The 23,069-nt window shown below is 58.0% G+C and overlaps 4 protein-coding genes and 1 non-coding gene across 5 annotated transcripts; 4 read left to right on the top strand and 1 right to left on the bottom strand.

Annotated features, from left to right (window-relative positions):
* Positions 1-2,004: 2,004 nt before the first annotated feature.
* Positions 2,005-2,600, top strand: SLS55_007004 (uncharacterized protein; the record flags this gene model as incomplete). Its single annotated transcript, XM_066778430.1, has 2 exons — positions 2,005-2,055; positions 2,109-2,600. 2 exons carry the CDS (start codon positions 2,005-2,007, stop codon positions 2,598-2,600), a joined length of 543 nt encoding a protein of 180 aa, XP_066630867.1.
* Positions 2,601-4,713: 2,113 nt separating this feature from the next.
* RPL27B (60S ribosomal eL27 domain-containing protein) lies at positions 4,714-5,444 on the bottom strand (the record flags this gene model as incomplete). Its single annotated transcript, XM_066778429.1, has 3 exons — positions 4,714-5,169; positions 5,312-5,367; positions 5,438-5,444. 3 exons carry the CDS (start codon positions 5,442-5,444, stop codon positions 4,714-4,716), a joined length of 519 nt encoding a protein of 172 aa, XP_066630866.1.
* A 1,626-nt stretch (positions 5,445-7,070) lies between these two features.
* SLS55_007002 (uncharacterized protein) lies at positions 7,071-14,461 on the top strand (the record flags this gene model as incomplete). Its single annotated transcript, XM_066778428.1, has 2 exons — positions 7,071-7,171; positions 7,321-14,461. The coding sequence occupies 2 exons, from the start codon at positions 7,071-7,073 to the stop codon at positions 14,459-14,461; spliced, it is 7,242 nt and encodes a 2,413-aa protein (XP_066630865.1).
* Positions 14,462-15,298: 837 nt separating this feature from the next.
* Positions 15,299-15,402, top strand: SLS55_007001. Its single transcript has one exon. It is a non-coding gene; the product is annotated as a tRNA-Ile (tRNA).
* Positions 15,403-16,552: 1,150 nt separating this feature from the next.
* Positions 16,553-17,866, top strand: SLS55_007000 (uncharacterized protein; the record flags this gene model as incomplete). Its single annotated transcript, XM_066778427.1, has 2 exons — positions 16,553-16,561; positions 16,604-17,866. The coding sequence occupies 2 exons, from the start codon at positions 16,553-16,555 to the stop codon at positions 17,864-17,866; spliced, it is 1,272 nt and encodes a 423-aa protein (XP_066630864.1).
* Positions 17,867-23,069: the final 5,203 nt, after the last annotated feature.

Below are 23,069 nucleotides of genomic sequence, written 5' to 3'. Positions count from 1 at the left end.
CGGGAAGCCAGGGGCCCGGGTGAGCAGGCAAAGGCGGGGCCAAATGTTTGGTTGGGTAAAAGGAAGAGTGGACAAGATCGACGATCCCGGAGGGGTTTTGGCTTATGGTCGATACCGAGGCGACGACGGAGGGAGCGTCAGAGCAAGAGGTTCTTCACCCCGGCCGCAGGCAATGGCGGGTAGGGGGAGGGTAGGCGGAGGGCAGGCGACAGGGCAAAAAGGGCAGTATCGCGAGCGCATGTATTCCCGATTCCGTTGGATCAGTCGCACGGAGAGACTTTTCTTCAGGGTCCAGAAATAAGCTCGCGAGCAGGCCGAGAGAACGTTGAAGTTGGCTGCCCATTCCTCGCGATGTTGAGGAGCGGCGGTACAAGGGTGCCCCAGTCCGTTGGCCATCCTCCCCTGCAAGCGACGCGAGCGGGATGGAACGGGATCAGCCCTCGTGGATCGCCGGCGAGCCGCTCACGTACTTGGACGATTGGGGGCGCGGCACGCATCACTTCTCCTTTTCTCAACCTTCGGAGCTGGGGCGCACGTGAAGAGCCGAGCGCAGGTCAAGGCAGCATGTGAGAATGCCTGGAGAATAAGATGAGGATTAAGTGGGGAGCTCGCCCAGCTGGCACGGCACACGGGACGGGTTGGCTGCGAGGCGACGGAGAGGGAGACTGCGCCATGCATTGCTTGCTTCGTCTGTCGGAGATGCTGCGGGCGTGATTGGGCCGGCGGGCGGAGATCCAGCGAGGTGCATTGCATCTGGAGCTGGTACATGACTGCATGCTGCTGTCGCGATGCATTGCGAGGGGCAGCGGCTGCGCCAACGGCGACGGCGCGACTGGCTCCAGGCCTGGCCCATCAGCACCAGCACCGGCCTCAGCAACTCTTCTCGGCCGCAGGGCCCGGGGCTCGTGGGAGAGTGGAGCAGTGCGCGCGACAGGGAAGTCCTTTCACATGCCAGCGCCCGCTCTCGCGTCGACCACCGGCCACCGGCCACAGCCCTCAGCCCTCAGCCCACGACAATCGACAGGCCACGACTTCTCAGTCGGCCTCCACCCTGCAGCTGCAGCCTGCAGCCGCCGCGCGCGTTATTGGAGCAGATGCTTGCCGGCCAGAACCCCATTGTCGGTAGCCGTCCCAGCCCGGTGAGCTGATGGGCGTTGGGAGACGTCCATGAGACCTTGCACCGTCCCGGGCCGCAAGGCGTACACGGCTCCCGGCTCGGGCGAGCGTCTGGCGGCGGCCGTTGGCGGCGCTGCCGCTTGACGAGCGGTGGTCTGGCCTGCGCCATTTGGCATCGCCCGGCGAGGGCGCAACGGCGAGCACTGTGACGGCGACTGCGCATGGCGGAGCAGCTGCCTCATGGCGACACTGCTGGCTGGCTCACGCCGGCATCACGCTCCGCCATGCGCTGGCCACGGATTGGCCCCGCCGCGCCGGGGCAGAGCAGCAGCAAAGGTCGAAGTCGGGGCAGATGCAGGCGTGAGGTAGGGATGGCGCGCCGGAAGCGTCGCCCTGGCCCGCCTTATCGCTGGTCGCTTGGGCGCGCCCTCATACGTAACCACGTCCGTGCGCCCTTCACATGCAAATCGAAGCGCGCCCGCCTGCGCCTTCAAGCCATCCCGTGCAAGCTTTCTACCAGTCCTCTGCTCTGTCCACCGTCACCCAACTCCGTCCTCGTCTTCGTCCTCATCCGCAGCATCCTCCCGCCGCCCCCTTCCTGTCCGTATCCTGACGCGCTCCTGCCGTGCCATCGCCATCAGGCTTTTGGTAAGTGCTCGATTGCGGAATGCTCTGGCCATTCCGACAACTGACCCTCTCCGCCGCTGCTAGATATCTCGAGAGCCAGCGCCGCCCCGACAGCACAGCCAGCTGCTCCCGTCGCTTCCATCCGCCTCTTGGTACGTGGCTGTTGCCAATGGCGTTGCCTACCCCTCATTGCCAGCTCATCTACTGACAGCACATTGCCGCCCCAGAAATTACACGCCCCACGCTGAAACCACTGCAAAAATGGGCGAACCTCTGACCAACGGCGAGAAGCCTTCCTCGCACTTCGTTTCTGTAAGCGCCCCTCGCGATTGCGCCGCGGCATCCGTCTAACTCGCCCAACCTAGCACCTGTCGTCGTACCCCGTCGTTTCGGATCTCATCAGCACCTACAAGTCCAACCCGTACGGCCAGAAGTCGCTGGATCTCAGCAACGCTGCCTACGATCGCTTCGGAAAGCCCATTGTGCCCTACCTGACCAAGCCCTACGGCTACGTCGCGCCCTACGTCCAGCGTGCCGACAGCATTGCCGACAACGGCCTGAGCGAGGTCGAGAAGCGCTTCCCCATCGTCAAGGAGAACACGTCCACCATCAAGGACAGGGTTGTCGACGTCGCCTTCTTCCCCCTGCGCGTCGCCGGTCACGGCAGGGACTACATCTTCAACACGTACAATGACGAGTACCAGAAGACGGGTGGCAACGGCCTCATCACCACCGCCAAGGCCGTCATCAGCACCGAGCTCAAGGTTACCGTCGACATGCTGCAGCTGATCGCCGACTACTTGGGCCCCAAGAAGGAGGAGGCGAAGAAGTACGCGCACGAGAAGGTGAACAACTAAAGGATCGCCGAGCCGCTTCCGAGGCCGCAGATGCATCGCCCAGATCGCGTCAAGGCTAAACTGCTTTAATGTGGTTGGGGGAAGAGTGGCGCTTCTGCCGGTTGATTTAGGTTGAGTCGCGGGGCTCGCCGCGCGATGGCGTCACTCTCCCTTCCCTCCAGTTCCGTCTACGCGCTTCTCCCTCCCCCACTGTTCGCAACTCACCCACGTACCGCACACGATAGCACTCTTGATTGCGTGCTTGATCGTTCCTCCCTTTTCCCCGCAGCCAATCCACTGGCTGCGATGTTGTCTGCTCAACAAAAAAGTTAAAAAAACGAAAAAACACAAACACACCGACACTGATCCATCCCCCTTATCTATCATCCTTGATTGTTTTCTGTGACGCGCGTATGGGGTTTTTCGATGTTACTTTTCTACGACTGTTGGGACTCGACACGTTTTATGGTTTGGGCCGGGATGCGGGGGATTCGGGGCATGTTGCATATCGGCTTGTGTTTGCATTATCTATATCTTTTGTTCTACCGCGACTCTGTTTGGACTGTACCGTATTCACGGCCGCGTGCGTGGACTAATAGACTTCTTCTTGGGCTGTTTTGTTCTGCTTCGGGCGAGACGTCCTTCTTTCCCACTCCCTTTGGTTCGCTGTCTCGTCGCGTTTCGGGATTGGAAATCGTTTTGTTGAGCTGCGACTTTCCACTTTCGTGCGTGTGAAATGCCGCGGCAGACGTCACCCCTAACGTTTTCATTCCGGTCGCATCAAGCCCGTCCTGGCATGAGAAGAGAACATTGACTCCTCCATCTTAATGGGATTGTCTTGCCCTACGAAAGAAATTGGTTCCAGACCCAAGAAAAAAAATAAAAAAGAACGAGATGTGAGGAGACCAGAAAAGAAGAGACCGTTGCGTCTCAAAAATCGACGGAAATGGTACAAGAGCGAAGAGTATTGAGTTCTATCGTCGGACACACTCCTCTGTTCCCCCAGGCGTCATGATTGATAAAGCTTTTTTGGTTTTCTTATGAGAGATATCATCGTTTCCATTAGTTCTGAAGTATCCTATCTCTACTCCTCATTTCATCGCAAACAAGGGTCTCGAAGATCTCATTGAATCTCAGTTTATCGGTATGAACTCTGCGCGGAGCACGTAGCCATTCCCAGGGACTTGCTTCTCATTCTGGCACAGATTGCGCATAGTCACAATAGCACGTGAGTGACGGGGGGAATCGGTTTGGGGAAGGAAAAACCACAGCTAGCAGACTACCTGAACAATGTGGCGTCGCTTTCGTTCCAAGACCAGAAACTCAGACGCCAGGGGACCCTCGACGACAGGAATGCCTCGGCCTGACGTAAGGCTGTCGTCGCTGATTTTGCCTTGTCTCGTTCGGTTCGGGCCGGTGGTTCTCGACGGCGTGATCGTGGTGTGAGACGATGCGAAATGACAAAAGACGCAAGTTGTCGACTGGGCGGTAGTGTGCAGAGAGTGACGGCAAACGGTACGTATGGGTGGGGGTGGGGGGTGGGGGTGGGTATGTGATTTCGCGATCGGCGACCAGCCTTGTGACCACGCTGAGGACGGGACTGTGGGATTTGCTTGATTCGTTCCCTGGACAAGCTTGCGCAGCTGCGCCACCTGTGGGATAAGCTTCTTTGCGAACTCGTGCAACGAATCTGGATCGTCAGCTCAGCTTTGATCGCAACCGAGGCATGCTGGCGATTGTCGCTCTCAGTGGGGCTGTGTGGGCACTGGGAAAACACAGTGCAGCTGCAAAGGCTCTTCCTTGAAACATTGACGGCAGCAAGCTTTTTTTCATTCCGATTAGACTGTCGTAGAGTCTATTAAAAGCTCAATGTGACTGTTGGCCGCGAAAGAAAACGCCCCATTTTGCTTCTTCCGTTGCCATCCTTTTCCCTTCCACCCCAGGTATTCATAGGTCCCGTAGAAATCCGACAATCACGGCTCAAGGTGTAGGATGTGCTGCGCGGGTTGATGGAGCCTATGCAGTGTGGGAATTTCGATTGTTTTTGGAGATCCAGCTACATCTTTTTGACGCCGGATCATTCAAGCAAGCCGCGCCCCACCGCAATGCCACATAGCCGAGAGAAACGAGACGCCTAGAAACCTGTTCGCCGGAAAGGAATGTCAGTCTTCACGCAACTTTTCCAGGCTGGGTCGACGGAACGCCGGTTTTTGGACGGAGTAGACGTACGGAGAGGAGTGAAGAACCACCTGTTCTTGCCGCTCTGGTACCGCTCCTCAAGAGCCTTCTTGACAGTCTTCTTGGCCTCCTCGCGCTGCGAAACCTCCTTGAAGGTGTCGTTGCTGACGACGCCCTTGAGGCCCTCGAGCTCAAGGGTGTAGCGGGTGGGCATGAGGTGGTTGTAGTTCACAGTCTTGATGAACGGCTTGACCTTGGACCTCTTGGACTGGCGGGTCTTCGACATGCGGCGGGTGACCTTGGAGGGGTAGCGCTCAATGCCGGCGACGAGAGCGTGGGGAAAGGGGTGCGACTTGGAGCCGTTGTCCTGGGGCTGGATGATCACGACCTGTTCCGCGAACGAGTCAACGTTCTGTTCTTCGCCATCTCCAATGGTTGCCGGTCTCCTCCATCATGCGATTCCGATCTCCCCTCCCGTGTGCCCGCCTGGTTCCCCCAAGATGCAGCGGTCGGCGGTGATCGGTCGCAGGGTGTGTGGATGGTGCTCGTCGTACCTTCTTGCCGGCATAGCGGCCCCGGGTGATGATGGCGACACGGCCGACCTTAAGGACTGTACGCAGGGCGGAGTGTCAGCGAGCCAGTTGGGCAGTACGGAGCGATAGCGGCGGGCGGCGACGTACACTTCATCTTGCCTGCTGTCGTCAGTTGAGCGATCGGTTATGGGCGTGATACGGTCGTCGTCGTCGTTGCGAGGTAAAAATCCGGCTCCGCTATCGTGCGGTGCCCGGAAGCGAGGACGCCCGGCGCTTAGGTTAATCCGCCCACCGGCGGGCCGAGATATGCTGACCCGTCGCTGTCCAATGAACGCGCGCGCTCGTGGGCCCTGCTCGCCTTGTGTCTGTTGACTCTTCTGCGGCGGCCTCTGCGCGGGATGCAGCAACGGCAGAAGACGGTCCTCAGCACAGCGAGGACTTCGATGCAGGACATGCCGGAATGCGAGCTGCGGCAGGCTTGTTTGCTCATTCACGCAGTCCGGATGGCGGGCCCGTCACTTTATCTCCCCTTAACAAAGGCACGCCGCGAGGTAATCTAGTGTCTTCGACGGTTCCGTCGTCTCCTGCGATTTTACCGCTATCTCGTGAAATCCATCTTCGCCCGCTTCATTGCTGCGCCTCCTTTCTGGGCAGCACTACCAATCGTCAGCGGCGCCGTCACAAGACGTGCTAGGCATTCAGAGATTGTGATGGCCACCGGCGGTGTGCGGATGGCAGAACAACGGCGAGGTATGTTAAGTAGCGGTCGACCACACAGCAGAGCATTGAGACAACAACGCGGGTGATCCAGGAAGGATCTGGAGAAAAGCACACCATGCGGCTCCGCTGGACCCAATGCCCGCGTGCCCGCATGTCCGCGTGCTGTCGGCAGCTTTGCAAGAACTGCTGTCGCCTGCGCTGCCCAACACGCGTCGGAGGTTCGCGGAAACGATTCAGCCTTATGCGTCGTCGCTATTTTCGTACTGTTTTCTGGGCGCTTCTGCGGAGGACTGCGCCGTGGAGAGGCATGGCGCAGGGGACATGGAAGCGCACGTCGTGTCTGCTCGGCGCTATGAGATTCAACGACTCCCGTAGGCAGCGGCATCATAGGCGTGCAACACGCGATGGATTGAATGGACTGGATGATGCGAGCTGCGCTGGCTCCGCTCGCGCGAATCCAACGCGTGCTTGGGTACGGGGCGCGCGCGCGATTTATTGCGCGCATCAGATGAGGCGCGTCAAGCAGAAAGTCCTGGCTGTCAGTGCAGAATGGAAGCGCGGCGGTTGCTGTGGTGCCCGAGCGCGGGCGCTGCGATTGGCTGGTGCCAAGGCAGCGGTGCCCAAACCAAGGCGCGCGGTCGCTTGTGCTGCCGGGCGGCGGCAGCCCCAGATCCCAGGCAGGCAGTGACGTGGAGGACTCGCGAGCGATGTGCGTCGCAGCCGCCTGATCTCCCGGTCAGTGCACTGTTTACCTGCTGTTTACGACCACGGCAACCACCCATGCACCGCATGCTCTTCCCTGCTTTCATAACCTACCTCCACCCTACCGCGAGCCCGACCTCGCTCTCCGCATTGCCAACGCCCTCCCGCTCCAATCCCCCACCCCGCTTGCGTTGGAGCGCTGAGCCGGCTCTCCAGAACGCGTCGTCGCTCACGCCCAGCGCCGCTGACCGCCTCCCCGCGTCGCGCTCTCTGTGATCCGCGCATTCCACCGAATTGTCGCCTTTAGCATTCCTCGATTTTCAGATACCCTTTTGCGTCCTTCTACCCGCACACGACAATGCCGTCCAGTCGCCGAGAGAGCTCGGTCGAGCCTGACGCTCTTGTCAGGCACCAGCATTCCTTCTCGTCCGACTCCAGCCGCATGTCCAACATCCCCATGTGAGCCTGCTCTCCACCCTTTCGTTTTGACCGTCCCCGGTCCCACGTTTCTGCCCGATCTACGCCACGCGATCCGCACATGCTCCAGTGCGCTACAATGCCTGGCGAAGGAACACAATGCCGCTGACATCTCGTTTCCGTTTCTCTAGGTGGGACAGCTCAGACCCGGAACGTGCGCCTCCTCCGCTGCCTCTGAACCCCGGGTCTCCCCTGCTCACTCGCCCAAACACCTCTGCTACCATTGCAAATGCTGCAAAGGCGCTTGAGGAGAAGGCCCGTGAAAATGCGCCCAACTACACCACGAACCCCATGCCGGAGAGGTCACTCATCAAGGGCGCTGCACATAAGCGGATACAGTCTTTCCAAGACGCAAATCTTCGCGACTTCAGAAGCATACTCAGTCCGAACCGCTCGCCGGAGAAGTCGCCGGAGAGGCCTGGAAGCAGGCACGGCGCTTCGTCTGCCGTCCCCGAGCCCTTGAGCTCTCCCCCTGCATCCCCGGAGAAGACTCCTTCCAGGACCCCTACGCCTGCCCAACGCGAGCTCATGCGAGACACCCCGCCTCTGCGAACGGGAAACAGGTCGTCGCATCACAAGGCCATCCTGGGTGAGAACACACCGCCCTCGGCTACCTACATGGCGCTCCAGTCAATGCCTCTCCGAGACTTCGAATCCCCTTTGCACGATGCTAGTAACGGTGCCACACCTCGCGCGAGGCCGCAAGATGCGGATGTTATCTCCTCCCAAATCAAGGAGATTGCCGTCATAGCCTCGGGCTTGCAGCGCGAGATGGCACAGTTGAGCCGGCGCAGCAAGGACAATGCCACGGATCTTATCAGCTTGAAGGAGGCAACAAATGCTCGTGACGAGGACATCAGAAAGAGCCTGAAGGAGCTTGTCGGCAACATAAACGGCTCTGCCATGTTCGCCCCCCCTCCGCCCATTCCCGGATTGCACACGAGGTCCAACAGCTTCGGTGGTATGAGTGGTGTGCCTGGTACCCCCGATACATCGGACAAACACGGATTCCGTCTTCCCCGCATGAACTCGTCTTTTCTAGATGAGAGGTTAGGAAGCCCCAATCCGTACTCCATCGAGGGAGCTGCAAGCGTTGCGATGCTCGAGAAGATCGTGCGGGAAATGGTTACCAAGGAGGGTCAGGAGCGCCTGGTCAACACGCTGAATAACCTTTTCGAAAAGTCGAATCAAGAATCCAACGAGACTTCCAAGAAGGTCGGCGAGTTGGTGGAATTTATCAAGCAGGGCTCGGAGAGCCGCGCGCTCGCTCTCATGGACGTGCCTTCCGAGAGGTACCGCGCATCCAGCCCTGAGAGCCAGGTGACTAGGGCGACTCGCGATATCAACGCGGCTCTTGGCCTCGCCAACGACGCGAACACATCGAAGCCTTACTCTAGTCCAAAGGCGGCCGACTTTGTCAGTGCCGACATGCTGAAGCTTTTGAAAAAGATCAAGGACAGCGTGCAGGAATCGGGCGGCATCACTTCGGAAACGAAAGCTTTGGTGAGAGATCTGAGGGGTGAGGTGCTTGGTATGGGCCGTGAGCTTGGCCGCAAGATTGATGAAATCACACCGAACAGCAGCGGTGCATTAGCCCTGGAGGACGGCACTGATAAGGAGGACATCTCACGTATAGTGCAGGAGGGTCTGGCCGAACTTAAGGAGCACATGGACTTTGTCATGAGATCAAGAAGGCGAGGTTCCGGCGCGTCCATGGACTCCTCAGTCGACAACCAAGAGGTGTATGCTGTCGTCAAGCACGCTCTCGCCGAGCAAGGTATCAACCAAGCTGCCCAGCCGCCCGGTCAACAACTCGACAAGGACGCTATACTCGAAGCCGTCAAGGAGGCTTACGAGGCCTACAAGCCTGAAATTGAACTCCAGCAATTCGGTCTTGAGCGCGACGAAATCCTCGAATGCCTGCGGGAAGGCCTCACTCAGTACCGCTCTTCCGCCCCTGCCCCGGAGTCGATCAGCCGTGACGACATGATGGACGCTGTCATGGAAGCTTTGACCCATGTTGAATTCCCCAATCCTCCTAGCAACACCCACGAGATCCGCGAGGAAGTCCTTTCAGCTGTGCGTGAGTGCCTCGATGAAATCAGGCCGTCGATGCAGGTCGCCGCACCTTCCAACCATCCGGATCCCGAACTCACACGCGGTATCATCCTGGAAGCCGTTCGGGATGGGTTTGAAACCCATGGAGGAGCTGCTGCGCGCGAGCTTGAAATCTCCCGAGATGACTTGTTTGATGCTGTCAAAGCAGGTCTCGACACTGCTCCTCGTGAGCTCGAAATCTCCCGCGAAGACCTGTTTGAGGCTATCAAGGCTGGCCTTCAGGACACTCAGACACCTCTCGGTGGCTATGGTGAGCAAGTCATGAACAGGCTACAGGGCTTGGTTGAGGACATGCGGACCGAGTTCAAGGCATACTCCTCTGCCAACGGACGCGACACTGAACAAGTCCTCGACGCCCTCAAGGATGGTTTGGAATCACTTCGTGCAGAGATTGAATCCTATGTGGATCGCGCTCAGGACGTCACCGGCAAAGACGAAATCATCGACTCCCTCCGTGGTGGATTGGATACTCTTCGCTCCGACGTACAGGGTTATGTGGCTGCTGGTCCCCAGGGAGATCAGGCCATCAACCGCTCTGAGATGTTGGACTACATCCGGTCCGAGTTTGAGCACCTTCATGAGACCTTAACGAGCCAGATCGTACCTACTGCAAGCGGAGACAAGACCGAGCTTTTGCACACCTTGAACGAGGGATTTGATGGCCTCAAGATGTACATGCAGAAGCGCGACGAGGAGGACACTATCAAGGAAGAGATGGAAGAGGCCATGAAGGTCGAGTTCGATCAGCTCCGCGAGGCCGTTATCCATGGAAGCGCCTCCCACCGCGACGAAGTCCTCGACACTATCCACGCCAGCCTTGAAAACCTCCACGTGAAGCTGGAATCTAGAGATGAGGCAGCTGGAGCCACTCATTCGAGCGAAGAGGTTGTCAAGACAATGAAAGAAGAGTTCGAGCACCTCCGTGAAATTCTGGCAACAACATTGGTCAAGTCTGGTGCATCGGACAGCAAAGACGACATTATCGATGCTGTCCGTGAGAACATGGATGCACTTAGGGACCAGTTGATGCTGGATCAAGGCGACTCGTCCAAGGAGACCCTCGGGGCCATCAAGGAAGAGCTTGATCGTCTTCAGGAGACCATCGGTGGCAGCCTGGTCAAGAGTGGCGGTGCCCCGGAGGATAAAGAGGAGATCCTCGAGGCTCTTCGTGTTGGCCTGGAAGGCGTCAAAGAGGTGCAATCACAGAACGCCGGCCACGGGCTTAGCGAAGAAGCTCTCCAAGCACTTTGTGAGCAGCTCGAGAATCTTCGCAAGAGCCTCCTTGGCAATGTCGCTTCTCGCGCCGATACGGAAGAGATCTTGGAGACGGTACGTCTGGGTTTGGACGACCTTTGCTCTGATCTTTCCAAGAAGATTGACAACCCGGAGCGCCAAATGGCCGCTACTGGAGAGATCCTAGACGCGATCAACGATGGCGTCGAAAGCCTGCGGACCGACATCAAGACTGCTACTGGCGCTGGTGCAGCTATTGACATGTCGGTCAATTACGAGATTCTTGAGACTCTCAAGGAGGGCATTCTGACCATCAGTACGGAGATCACCAGGCTTAAGGGCGATAAGCAAGCCACCGTCGAGGACGACATTTCGGCTGTCGGTAACGAGGTCGTGCTGGCTGAAGATCCTGACAATGCTCTCTCCCGTGACGCCCCTGCTGAGGCCGAGACAGAGATGGGCCTCAAGCGCGACGACTTGAAGGAGCTGGAGGTTCTGATGACTCAACTGCAAATGAAGGTTGAGGCAATGGACTCCAACATCCAGAACATTCCTGCCCCTGCCCCTCCTAATGAGGCCGCGCCGGGTGTCGCTATGAAGGAAGACTTGGACAGCGTCGCTCAGAAGGATGACCTTGCTGGTATTGCTCTCAAGGAGGACTTGGTCAACGTCGAGGAGCTCTTGAAGGACGTCCAGGCTGCAGTCACCGTCCTCTCCGAGGACAAGCGCAGGGACTCGGAAATTGTGGAAGGCTTGGCCAGGAAAGAGGATACCGACGCCATTGAAACCCTCCTGCAGAATGCCAAGGCTCAGCTGGACGAGATTGTCCTGCCGGACCCTGAGACTGCGGTTAAGAAGGAGCATTTGGATGTTGTTGAAGCTGCAGTTTTGGTCACCAATGAGGCCATTGACAAGCTGGCTGCGAAGATCGACGGCGAGGACGTTGCTTCGAAGGGTGATGTTGCCGTTGTCGAGGTGCTCGTTCAGGATCTGAAGACGGCACTAGATGAGCTCAAGAACGCCAAGCCTTCGGAGGAGGAAGAGGCCAAGAAGGTCACCAGGGAGGATACCGACGCCCTTGGGGTCCTGATTACCGAGATCAAAGAAAAGCTCGCGATACTGCCGGAGCCGGAGGCTGTTCCCTCGAAGGCCGACATCGAGCAAGTTGTTGGCTTGATCCACGACTTCCGCGACAGCCACGACAAGATGAAGGAAAGCTACGAAAGTGACATTGGCGTCACTGCCAAGGCCTTCGACGACCGTAAGAACGAGGCCGAAGCCATCATGACTAAAGTTGGCGAAGTCAAGGAGTTCCTCGATGCTGTCAAGGAAGAGATCAAGGCTAAGCTCCAGGAGGGCGGCGAAGGTGTCGACGGAGTCAAGGAGACCCTCAAGACCCTTGAAGAGACTATCAGCAACAATTTCAGCATCACCGCTGACGTCAAAGAGCTGATGGAGACGGTCAACCGCGAGTTCGAGCGCACGAACGGGTCCATTGAGGGGCTCAAGACTGATTCGGAAGAGAAGGCCACGGCTGCCCACGAGAAGCACGATGCTGTCAAGGATGCTGTCATCGCCGGCTTGGTCGAGAAGCTTGACGAAAAGTTTACCGAAATGACTTCCAAGTATGACGACCTGCTTTTGCTCGCTGAAGCGTCAGCTCAGAAAATGGACGACAAGACGACTGCTCAAGAGGAACTCATGACCAGCACCAAGACCATCTCGGAGGAGCTCAAGGTCACGATGGATACTCTCGGCACCACCATCACCGGCATGAACACCGCCTTCACTGAGACTACGGACAAATTGACTGGTGACTCGGCCACTGTCTTCACTAAGATCGACGATGCCACGGCTAAGCTGGACAAGATCGATGACGCCACAGCCAAGTTGGATGAGAAGCACGAGGACAACAAGGTCGAGCATCAAATGACCCGCGATGAGGTTGCAAAGGCCATCACCGCCCTCACCGTCATGCAGGACGATCTCACTGAGAACCATCCAAAGTTCATGATGAGCCTTCAGGAGGTGCTTGCTCTTGTCACCCAACACTATGAGCAATCCAAGGCCACGGAAGAGGCTGCAAAGGCCGCTCAAGAGGAGTCCAAGGCAGCTGTCGAAGCGGCGGCTGCAGAGGCAAGGAGCCGCGCTGAGGAGCTCAAGGAGAGCTTCTTTTCTGGTCTACCCGCCCTTCTTCCTCCCCCTCCGGAGCCGACGGAGAAGTACGACGACTCTCCGGTCAAGGAGAAGCTTGACCAACTGTTGGGCCATGCCGCCGATGCCGAGAAGTCTGCCGCTCAGCTCGAACGTCTTGATGAGATTCATCAGCAGGTCGTGGCCACCGCAGCAGAGGTCACGGAGTTTGTCCAGTTCCAGACCAAGCTCATCACCGAGGGTCATGAGAACAAGGAGAAGGAGGCGGAAGAGGCCGCTATCCTACTCGAGCGTCGCCTTGTCCAGAAAGAAAACATTGAGAACGACATCCTCAACCTCAATGACGAGAAAGACACGCTTCGCCAGCAGGTGGAGACGCTTCGCCACGAAAAGGAAATGCTCACGAACCAGAAGATGCGTCTGCATGCGGACGTGTCTGCGCTTGAAATGGCTCTGAACATCCGTCGCGAGGAGCTCCAGAATATGGAGCACAAGGCCGACTCCTTGGAGCGCCGTATCCTCAACGGAATCATGGACCACTCCCGTGCTCTGCTCCTGCAGAAGGGAGTCAAGGCGCCCAGGGTCTCCCGTGCTCCCAGCAACGCTTCTCCGGACGCCTCCTCCATGGCGACTCCCAGCGCTATGGCTAAGGGCGTCAATATGGCTCTGGGTGCTCGCGCGGCTGCCAAGCGCAACGCTGCTGCTCAGGCGAACCCGCAATCCCGCCGCATTCTCTCCCTCAGCCAGATCAGTGGCAACACGCCGACAGGCGCACAGAGTTTTGCCGGCGCCCCCAACACAGGTCTCAAGCGCAGCCACTCGGTCAAGACCAACTATGGCTACCAGAAGCCTTCCTGGGGTTCTAAGCGCACTGTTTCTGACGCCAACAAGGAGAACGACATCTTGGGCGAGGAGTCTGAGGAGGAAGAGCTTGACGACATGAGCGACGCTGGCACCGAGCGTCACCACAGCATTGTCAGCGGACACGGCAGCGACGCCGAGTTCGCCTCGACCTACGACGACAGGGGCTCGGAGGCTGGGTCAGAGTACACGTACGGTACTGGTTCCTATCTGACCGGCACGGCCAGCCAGGCCGGTCGCCGCACCAGCATCGGCACCATGGGTAACGGCACGGCTACTGTTCATGAGGGAGACATCTCGGATGAGGAGGATGGTGAGAGTCAGTACAGCGATGCCCCCGCCGCCGAGGAAGATGAGGGCGAGGCCACTGAGATTCCGCGCTACGCCGAGTCCGTTTCTGGCAGCTCGGTCGCCAGCGGCTCCGTCAGCGAGGCTCCCGCTGCTGGTGAGGGCCCGACAGCTAGCGAAGTTTCAGCTACAACCGAGGCTCCGACTGCTAGCGAGGTTTCGACTGTCACTGAAGCTCCTACCGAAAGCGAGGTTTCGACTGTCACTGAAGCTCCCACCGGCGCCACCGAGACTCCCACTGCCAGCGAAATCCCAACTGAGATCGACGAGCAGCCGCAGAGTGATGTCGTCTCCGACGCTGGTACCAAGGACGTGGAGCCCCCGACCACCGAGATCGACGCTGCGCCCCCGACACCTTCGGAGCTGAAGGAAGCAGAGATTGCTCTGCCGCCTTTGGAGCCTCCTGCTACGAAGGAGATCTTCGGCCCGGGCACGCCTAATGATAGTGCTCTGGGATCCGATATCCCGACTGCGCAGCTGGAGGCAATCGAGGGTGCGGACTACTTCAGGCGCGTGGCTGAGGAGGAAGCCAGCATGGTTAGCTCTGCCTTACAGTGAGGTAGGGGCTTGTGACCGGCGTTTTTATTTGCTGTTGAGGCTAGGCACTGGATGGAATTACGAATGATGGACGGGATGGGTTTGGATAGGAACTTGGGTGGAACATGGGGTTTTCTCTGGTTGTTTTGGGTGTTCTCACAGCGGCTGGACACTGGCTACGGCTATTCTTTGTAATGATGTTGATGCCTTTCCTTTGTTAAACTTTTCTTACTTGGTTTAATTACAAGATAGGACGAGATGACTTGAACGAAGTCACGGGTTCTGGGATTTGGGTTTCTTTTTTCTTTTTTTTTCTTCCATTCATCGGGCCCGGTAGCATTAGCATTCTAGCAGGCATGCGGAAACAAATGGATTAAGAGTTGTTGAATTAGGTATGCATTAAACACTTTGTGAGAAGTCGCAGCAGACTAGCAAAGAGTACATAGCAACGCTCTTCCGCAGATGTGAGGCCTTTGATTAGCTGTCCAAGTGCACATTAATGTGCGTCCTCGAGCAAGTGCGATGGACTCTTTCTCCATTCCCTGGGATGTACACCGTGGACGATGCATTCACACCCCCGTTCCCCCACCTTGCTTGTTATCGTCTGCTCCCAATCCACACAGAAGTATACATTCATTCGCTCTTGCAACGTTCGTACTTTTCCTCATCTTCGTCGAACCATAAAGACCGCTATGCATACGTCTACCGATACCAGCCACAACTACTACCCCTTTCGATTTGCAACAATATTCAAATGTCTCACGAAACTCTGTTAATACAGTATATAAACTCAAAAATTAACAAACCATCTCAACAGCGCAGGATACTTCCGGGTTTCATCTGCATTTCAGACCTCAAGGTCGCTTAGCTCAGTTGGTTAGAGCGTGGTGCTAATATTGGCAACCCTCCCAGGGGGTTAAAAGTTAACGCCAAGGTCGCGAGTTCGACCCTCGTAGTGACCAGATCTTCTTCTTTTGGCATTTCTTTTTGCTGGTATAGCCTTGGTTCGGTGGAGGAATGGTGTCGGGGGGCCTGAGAACGGGTTCGTAGAGAGGCGTCCGTATAGTGCAACACCAAGTCTATCTTGGTGATGCACTGATTGTTTTTAAGATTATGGTTAAGGTACTAAAAGTAGTGTAGACGAAGTGCTTATAATGGCTACCGACTATTATTACTTCGTCGCTGAGTCGTTCAAATTTTAGCTCCCATTTAACCGTAGTTTTTCCCTGGCCTGATCTGCGGCGTTGGGACTACAAGATCAAAATCCGAACTTCGTAGACCGCTATGTTCTATAAAGTACGTGAACCAGTGTAATAAATGTAGCTTAAAGTTTGTAAAAGGCCATGTCCCCGGCATCTTGACTAAAGAACCATGTGCCGCCTAAACATCCGCTCCTCATTCTTCGACCACTTAGCACTCCATCGCATACCTAGGAACTCCGAGTTCTCTTACAGTGGCCTTTGGCGAAAGCGGACAGTTCGCGGGTTTCGGCAGCCAAACAGCATCTTCAACATCGTTCCCGCCCTATATAGCAAGGGCGTGACATATTGGCTCCAACATCGAGCATGATCTCCAGTCCCTCTAGCCAAAAGACAGCACATTGGATCGTTGTCTCTTACGTATTTGCGACTTCCTATCATGAAAAGTCGTTGCAATTCATCGATGACGCATGGTATGCTACAAAACATTTGAGTCCACTATGTCCCGCGGCAGACGCTACTTTAGTAGTATTTGGATGGTTGAATTAAACATCCGGACGACGTAGATGCACCAAAGGAATTGCGCTGTCGGATAAAAATCGACGGAGTTCACAGTAATCATTGTCATTACGTATATGTTCCGTTCTCCTTGCTCGGATTCAGACCAAGGCGCAGCTGCGGTCCAGGGTCCACAAGGATTTCCGGGCCAAAGTGCGAGGTAGCCGTAAAATCTTAATAATGCCCATGATATCGAGAGAATCCCACAGACATGCTTCCATTTCTTACTTTGAAGTAATACACGGAAGACCAAAAAATGCCAGCCACCAAGACCTGGCCTATCCCAGAGATGGAGAACGAGTGGGCCGACGAACTGGCAGGACGCCATAAACGCACAATATCGAGCGCATACCCTATGCAACACGTGAGGGCTACCGCTATTTGTAACTCACCGGCGCTTATGGAGGCATCCGAGACAACGTCCATCTGGATGGAAGCATCTCCGTCCACGCTGCCAGCAAGAGAGCAAGAAGAGGACGTCTCAGCCCACACGCATACAGAAGTCGAAGAGCACAGCGAAGAAGAATACGACGCATGGGGTTTCGACGCGTTCGAAGTCGCGCTGGATACCACCGCCACAACCACCCCGACAGCCAGCCGCCGCAAAGCGCCAACACGGATCCCAACTGCCACGCCAAAGGACTACCACGCCGCCGCAACAACAACAACGACGACGACGACCAGCCAGCTCCAGTCCTCCCTCGCCGCCGACCTCTTCGCCCACCGCACCTCGGCCCTCCCCGCCGCCGACCCCGGCGAGGTCGCCCGCGTGCGCCGCTTCCTGCGCTGGATGATGGTGACGGACTACACGGTGATCCCGTCCAGCCCATCGCGGCCCAGCAGGCGGCCCATCGGCAGCGTCTCCCTGCCCGCCGCCGACCGCGCGCACTTCCTGCACCTGGCCTCGCTCGCCAGACGCCTGGAAGCGCTGCACGGGCACGGCGGGCACGGCGGCGGTGCTGCTACTACTACTACTACTGCCACTACCTGCGAGGACAACAAGGACGACGGCGACGACGAGCGCGAGGTCCTCGCCCACTACTTCTGGCAGTTCGTCCACGCGCCCTGCGCGGCGCTGGGCCTGCAGGCGAGCATCCTGCTGGCGCGCTGCCTGGACCTGGCGCAGTTCTCGGGCGTGTGGGGCCGGTACGAGGGCGCGGAGAGGGGCACCGTCGCCGCCTTCGGCGTGGGCGCGTGGGCGCGGCGCATCTTCGTCGACAGGGAGGTCGTGATGCCGGCCCTGTTCGCCGCCGGCGCCGGCGACGACGGCGACGCCGCGGCGAGGGCGTACCGCGCCACAGACGGCGGCGGCGACGCGGGGCTGATCGGTGTGGAGGCGGTGAGGGATGCGATCGCGGTGCGGGCGCGGAGGTATTTCGAGGTGCTGGACGGGCTGGAGGGGCTGGTGGTGGAGAACCAGGCCGAGGGGAGGTGGATGTTCTCCGATGTGTGCAAGTTCAGGTTGAATGCGAGGGGAATGCGGTTGGACGCATCGCGAAAGAAGGGCGCGAGCGGGTTTGGGTACTCGCACTTTGCGACTTTGAAGAGTCAAAGGAGGCTTGCCGACGATGCGGTAAAGTCATTGGAGCAAGCGTCGAACCAGACGACGGGAGATGTCCGCCTTGAGTCTGATGCGGTCTTCAGTTATATGCCATGGGTGCCTCTTTGATCAGTTCCCATGCAATGGAGCAAACATGTATGGCTCCAGCTAAAATGCCTTCACCTTCAGTCAGTCCCTCAAGTCTCACCATGCCTTCCCCAATGTATATTAGAAGTCCCGCCACTCGAGCTGGTGTTTTTGTTTTTGGATAGTGGTTCGAATGGTCATGTAGGTGGTGGCGGAATAATCAGAAGATGCCACCTATCAGAAACTGTGCAAAATCCACTTACACTTTCATGTTACCCTAGCGGCGATGAAGAGCCTTTCTTCCGAAAATATTCCATTTGGAGTAGCGAAAGTCAACAACTGCTGCGATAAAGTTAGGCCGTGGCAGCGATCAGGGACTCCAAAACTTCTTGCCTGCATCGCTATTGCTGGTGGGCCATCAGAACGCACAGGCGGTCATTTGCACCGGACCATGCCAGTATGGGATATCACACTGCTGCACGCTAGACGCAAATATCAGCAGCTGAGCTCTGGAAGCGGAGACCCCATCCCAACGGGCATGACACCACTTGCGGCACGGTTCCTACGCCGCCTGGTGCTCAAGGAAGCGGCACTACTGCCAAAGCCCACGCTAACTGACGGCTTTGGAAGTCTAGAGCAGCAGCATTGCGTCATGGCTATTATTGAGCCTCGAATCCTTTGGAGACGCGCGGTCCCCGAGGGGGACACAGACCTCAGAGATCGCCAAGTTCATTCAGCTGGAAAGCTTCGAGAAGTCCTCGACCGACACAGGGAGTAGAGACAAGTCTGATGGCGACCCACGTAGCTGAGGGGAGTCGAAGTCGGGGACTACGTGGGTTGACGTCGCGCTGACGCAGAAGGGACTTCCATCTCTCGATATGAGATCCCCAGCAAGTCGGCCATCTTCGATGTCCCCTTTTGCGGATCGACGGGACATTTGCCGACGGCAAGAAATGTCGTGCTCGTAATCGAGGATTCTTTGGTATGTCCCACGATTCTTGTCGGAAATGGCCCCGAAAGCCACGTTGCTAGACGGCACGGCGGCGATGATGTTGCGACAGTTCACCACGATCGGGCAGAAGCAAATGTAGGCGCCGTTGCGACATGATGCGCCAGCTCGAGGACCGGCGATGCTTGTGAAGGAGGTTGGAGGCTCAGATGCACAGCAGAAATCAGATCCGGGCTCCTGTTATTACTGCTCCTACCCCCTAAATCTCAAGTGGAAGTCGAGAAAATCCGAACGCGGAAGCGGATATGTCTTGGACCATTGTGGAGTGAAATGATTCAAGTAGTCTACAGCGAAGCAGAAAGCAGAAGCTGGTGCTTGACAACAACACCAGCATTATTTCTCAAGGTTCTAGGCACTCGTCTCTCACCGCCTCAGCACTCCAGGGCGAAGATCACACATCCAACGATCTGCCCTCCTACGTCATGGCAGACGCAGGGCAAGCGTTAGCGGCGGTCGGCAATGCGCCCGAGCAGCAGCCAGCACAGGGCCAAGCACGAAACAATCACGGCTGACACGGTGAGTGGGCAGACGCCGGACACGGGGCGGGTCAACAATGAAGCCCTGTGACGACAGGTGTTCGGATAACGTCACTGCTTCAGCGACGATCTCCGATCTCACCCCACAATCCCGGCCGGAACTGTACGACTGTGACGCCAACCGGGCACAGCAACAAGCACACACTGCACTTTGCATGCCCGAACAGGGCGCCTTCCCACCCCCGTTCCGGACCCCAAGCAGAAAAAAAATCAGCCAAGCAATCGCCATTTTGCTGCCCTGGTCCAATACCGCGACCGCCCCCCCCCCACCGGCCGTCGAGTCGTTTGTCTGCCGCGCGCAAAGGCCATGGTTTCACCCTTTTTGGATGCTTGCCTTTGCCGGGGCCAAGCATAACAAGCCGAAGTAAAAAGGTGTTGAGGCTGTAGTAATCCGTAAATGCTCTGGACCCTGATGATCTCTCACGCCAGCCCGCCACGCTGGTGTAACCACCAGCTGCGTGTGCTGTGCGTGCGGCTTGCGGCGAGAGAAAAAAACAACCCCGTGGTCTCGAGCGGTCTGCTACACAGGGATTGCGGGGCCTCATGACGCTCGGCTCACATGACCTTCCTTGTTGTCGCATTAGACGAATGCCGACGGTCAGAGTGGCATGAGCCAATACTTGGTGAGGAAAGAGTGGGTGGAGCCTAATGAGGAAGGGATGGACCAGCTGGAATCAGCTGCGGCGACACGGCGAGAAGAACCAACACACCTTCCGGGCCCCGTGCCTTCTACAATCCTGACGATAAGCCGAACACATCAGGACCCCATTACTCCCTAGTCGATGACTATACGCCATTGATGGCTGTCTGAAGTATTCCAGCAGTCCTGGGTCTGATGGTGGCTCTGTTCCTGGCAGCCCAAATAGGATATGGGTGATTCGCTTAGGGTGCGGAGCTAACTTTGTTCCTTGCTGAACGGCCTTGGCAAGCTGTCCTAGTCTGTTTGAGCCAAACGCTTATGCGTCTGGCCTTCTTTTCATACCAACGCGCGAAGCCGTTTTCTCGAGCTAATTGCAGCCGCAATCTTGCTTCTTTGAAACGGTTGCGTCCCTAAAAGTTCCCGGGATTTCACCAGTAGGTCCCGGACTTCGGTGTTCACAAGTGCTCGTGAGAGACCCCCTCATCCTCAAGACCCTCATCGGACATTCGCCTACCACACCGCGCCGGGATTCGGCAACCGTGTCTCGAGGATTCGGTCTGGGCCCCTTGGCCCCTCCGGTATCTTCAAGCGGAATTTGTCGCGGCCATGGACGCATGGACCTTTGCGTCCGACCCAGGACGCTGACGACTCCTTCAGGCCAATCCATCACCAACAGCGGGGGGCTTATTGCCCTCCTGACTCGGTGGCTTAGTCTCGGCTGCCATGATAGACACTGACTAGCCATGACCCATGGTGAAGCACCTCCACCGCCAGCTGAGCGTCCAACAATGAGAGGGTGCCACGTGAGCAACCTTCGGAAGTTTCATTTCACTATCCCACCTTCAAGTGATACGAAGGGTTCGCCGCAATGCCCACGCTCATACCCAGGCCCAAGGCCCGGGGCTCGGACTTCGCCGCACGCACTTTCACCAGCGGTCCAGAGCAGCATTTATCCAATCGATCAGCCTCGATCTGCCAAGGTCGGCTAGTCCAATGCAGGCAGTTCGCGACCAGCTGTGTGCAAAAACTTGGATGCATTCCGTAGACCCGAGGAAGATTCCAGTGGTGCCTGATGAGTGGGGCCAGCCATGAAGAACCTGTCACGCCTGTTTCTGCAGATCCAGCGGTTCCGGGTCGACAGGTTCCTGGGTACCAACGAATGTCCAGCAACCATCCAAGCATGTGCTCATGTCTAACACTCGGCCCAGATTTGTAGCAGAATAGAGACAGCGTGGCTGGCGGGCTATAGTGGTAGACAAGGGTTGGATATAGGGGCTTGGGCGGCAATGGTGGGAGACCCGGATGGACGGGTGGCATGGGGTCCTCCGGCTGTGCTCGCCGGCAGCGGAATAATACGAACTCTTCTGGTGCGCTGAGGAGCGGAGCTCCATGCTTGGTGACGTAGTTTTCGGCGCTTAGCGATGAATGGCCAGGAAAGTGGGTATACGGGCGCTGCGGTGTGAAGGCATGAGACCCTCAATCATTCGGATCTTCGCCACTCGCTGGTCGTGCATAGGCTCGGGTACCCTTTGGCTAGGGCCGAAAGCAGCAGCTCGCGACATCCCAAGGCTCGGGCCTGGCCGGTTTTCGGCGGCTCCAGACCCTGAGGTGGAATCTCCTCGATAACGAACGCGCTGCTGTCGTTCGCAGCGAGCTGCATAAAGGATGGTGCCTTGAGAGATGAGTGAGCGGCAGGGCGAGGGCCGGAACAAGGACGATTTTCGGTCCGCGCGGACAGGCAATCGGCGATGAGAGCAAACGGACCAATTGGCGGCGTCAGTGACTGGCTCGCGCGGAAATATACTTGCCAATAAACCAACACAAGCAAATGACTCCCGGGGCGCGAGTCGGCGGCGGGAATGTTGTGACGGAGGGACAGTCAGCGCTACCGTGTACGGATTTCGCGTGGCAGTGGGCTCATCGGGGCTCGCGGGCGTGCGGTGAGCGAGGGACTGCGTGCAGTCTCCCACGTGTGCCTGAAGGGGCAAGGCGTGATCGGGATCGGACAGTCCGGCATGCCTGAAGACTCAACGGCCGCACTGCGCGCGGGCAGCCCAAGGGATGTTACTGGCCGGCAGGGGGCTGTGTCGGGTCTAGCGTCGTCTGCGTCGGTCGAGGGTGGCGAATCTCACCAGGGGCGTGCGCGGTATCCGGGTCAGCGGGCGTGCGTTTCATCTCAGCAGACGTGAGACGGGCGGAGGGGCTCGAAGCGGGACGGGAGGTGCATGGCAGGGTCGCCAGGCGCGCTGGAGGCCGGCACACAAGCGCGATATGTACGGGCAGCGTGTGGGCGGCGTTGCGAGGTGACGACAGCGTCGCGGCGGGCTCGGGGGCTGGGCGGAGGGCGGCAGGGTCTCGCGGGCAGAGGCGTGAGGCAGCAGCGGAGGGCTCTGGCGGGCGCAATCTCGATTGCGGTGGTGGTGACGTGGTGGAGATGACTCCGGCGCAGGAGCAGGACAGGTTGAAGTGTTGCGGCTGCGCGGGTATGATGTCAACCGAGGTGAGCCCCCGCGCCAAGAAGGCCGATGCTGCTCACAGAAGGAGATCTCAGGGCTCGCGCTAGTTCGGCTCTACCCGGGCTGTTAAGCCGACAGGGATGGCGCGCAGGCCGCAGGGCTCACCAATCCAGAGCCAGGCACTGGGGAACCGCGGCGCCGTCAGGCCACTCCTGCGCCCTTCGCTGCCCATGCTGCGGGCGCCCGCCGACGCAAGCACGCGCCGCCGCCGCTGCCCGCGTGCCGCCCCGGCCGTGGCCTGCGCTGGACCGCTGGCCGCTGGCCGCCGCGAGGGTGCACGGCAGCTGGGCAGCAGCTCATCGGCGATGGTCGACTGCGCAAACGCGGCTCAGCCCGCTCCTGGTTGCAGCGGGAGGCGAATGCGCGAGGGTGCGGTCTAGAGCCGCCGGTGCTGCAGGCCGGGCGGGCACACGTGAGGGCACCGCAGCCTGCGATCGGCGCGCCGGCGGGCGGCGCAAGCGAGCTGCAAACCATACAGCGTTGCCCGATCTCCGCGACCCTGGCGAGGTGACCTCAGATCGAGAGGTTCAACCTGCCCATCGCC

The sequence above is a fragment of the Diplodia seriata genome (assembly GCF_021436955.1).
Source record: "Diplodia seriata strain FDS-637 chromosome Unknown scaffold_7, whole genome shotgun sequence".
NCBI classification, from domain to species: Eukaryota; Fungi; Ascomycota; class Dothideomycetes; order Botryosphaeriales; family Botryosphaeriaceae; genus Diplodia; species Diplodia seriata.
The sequence above is the reverse complement of the archived record's forward strand: the minus strand, read 5'-3'. Positions and strand labels throughout refer to the sequence as shown.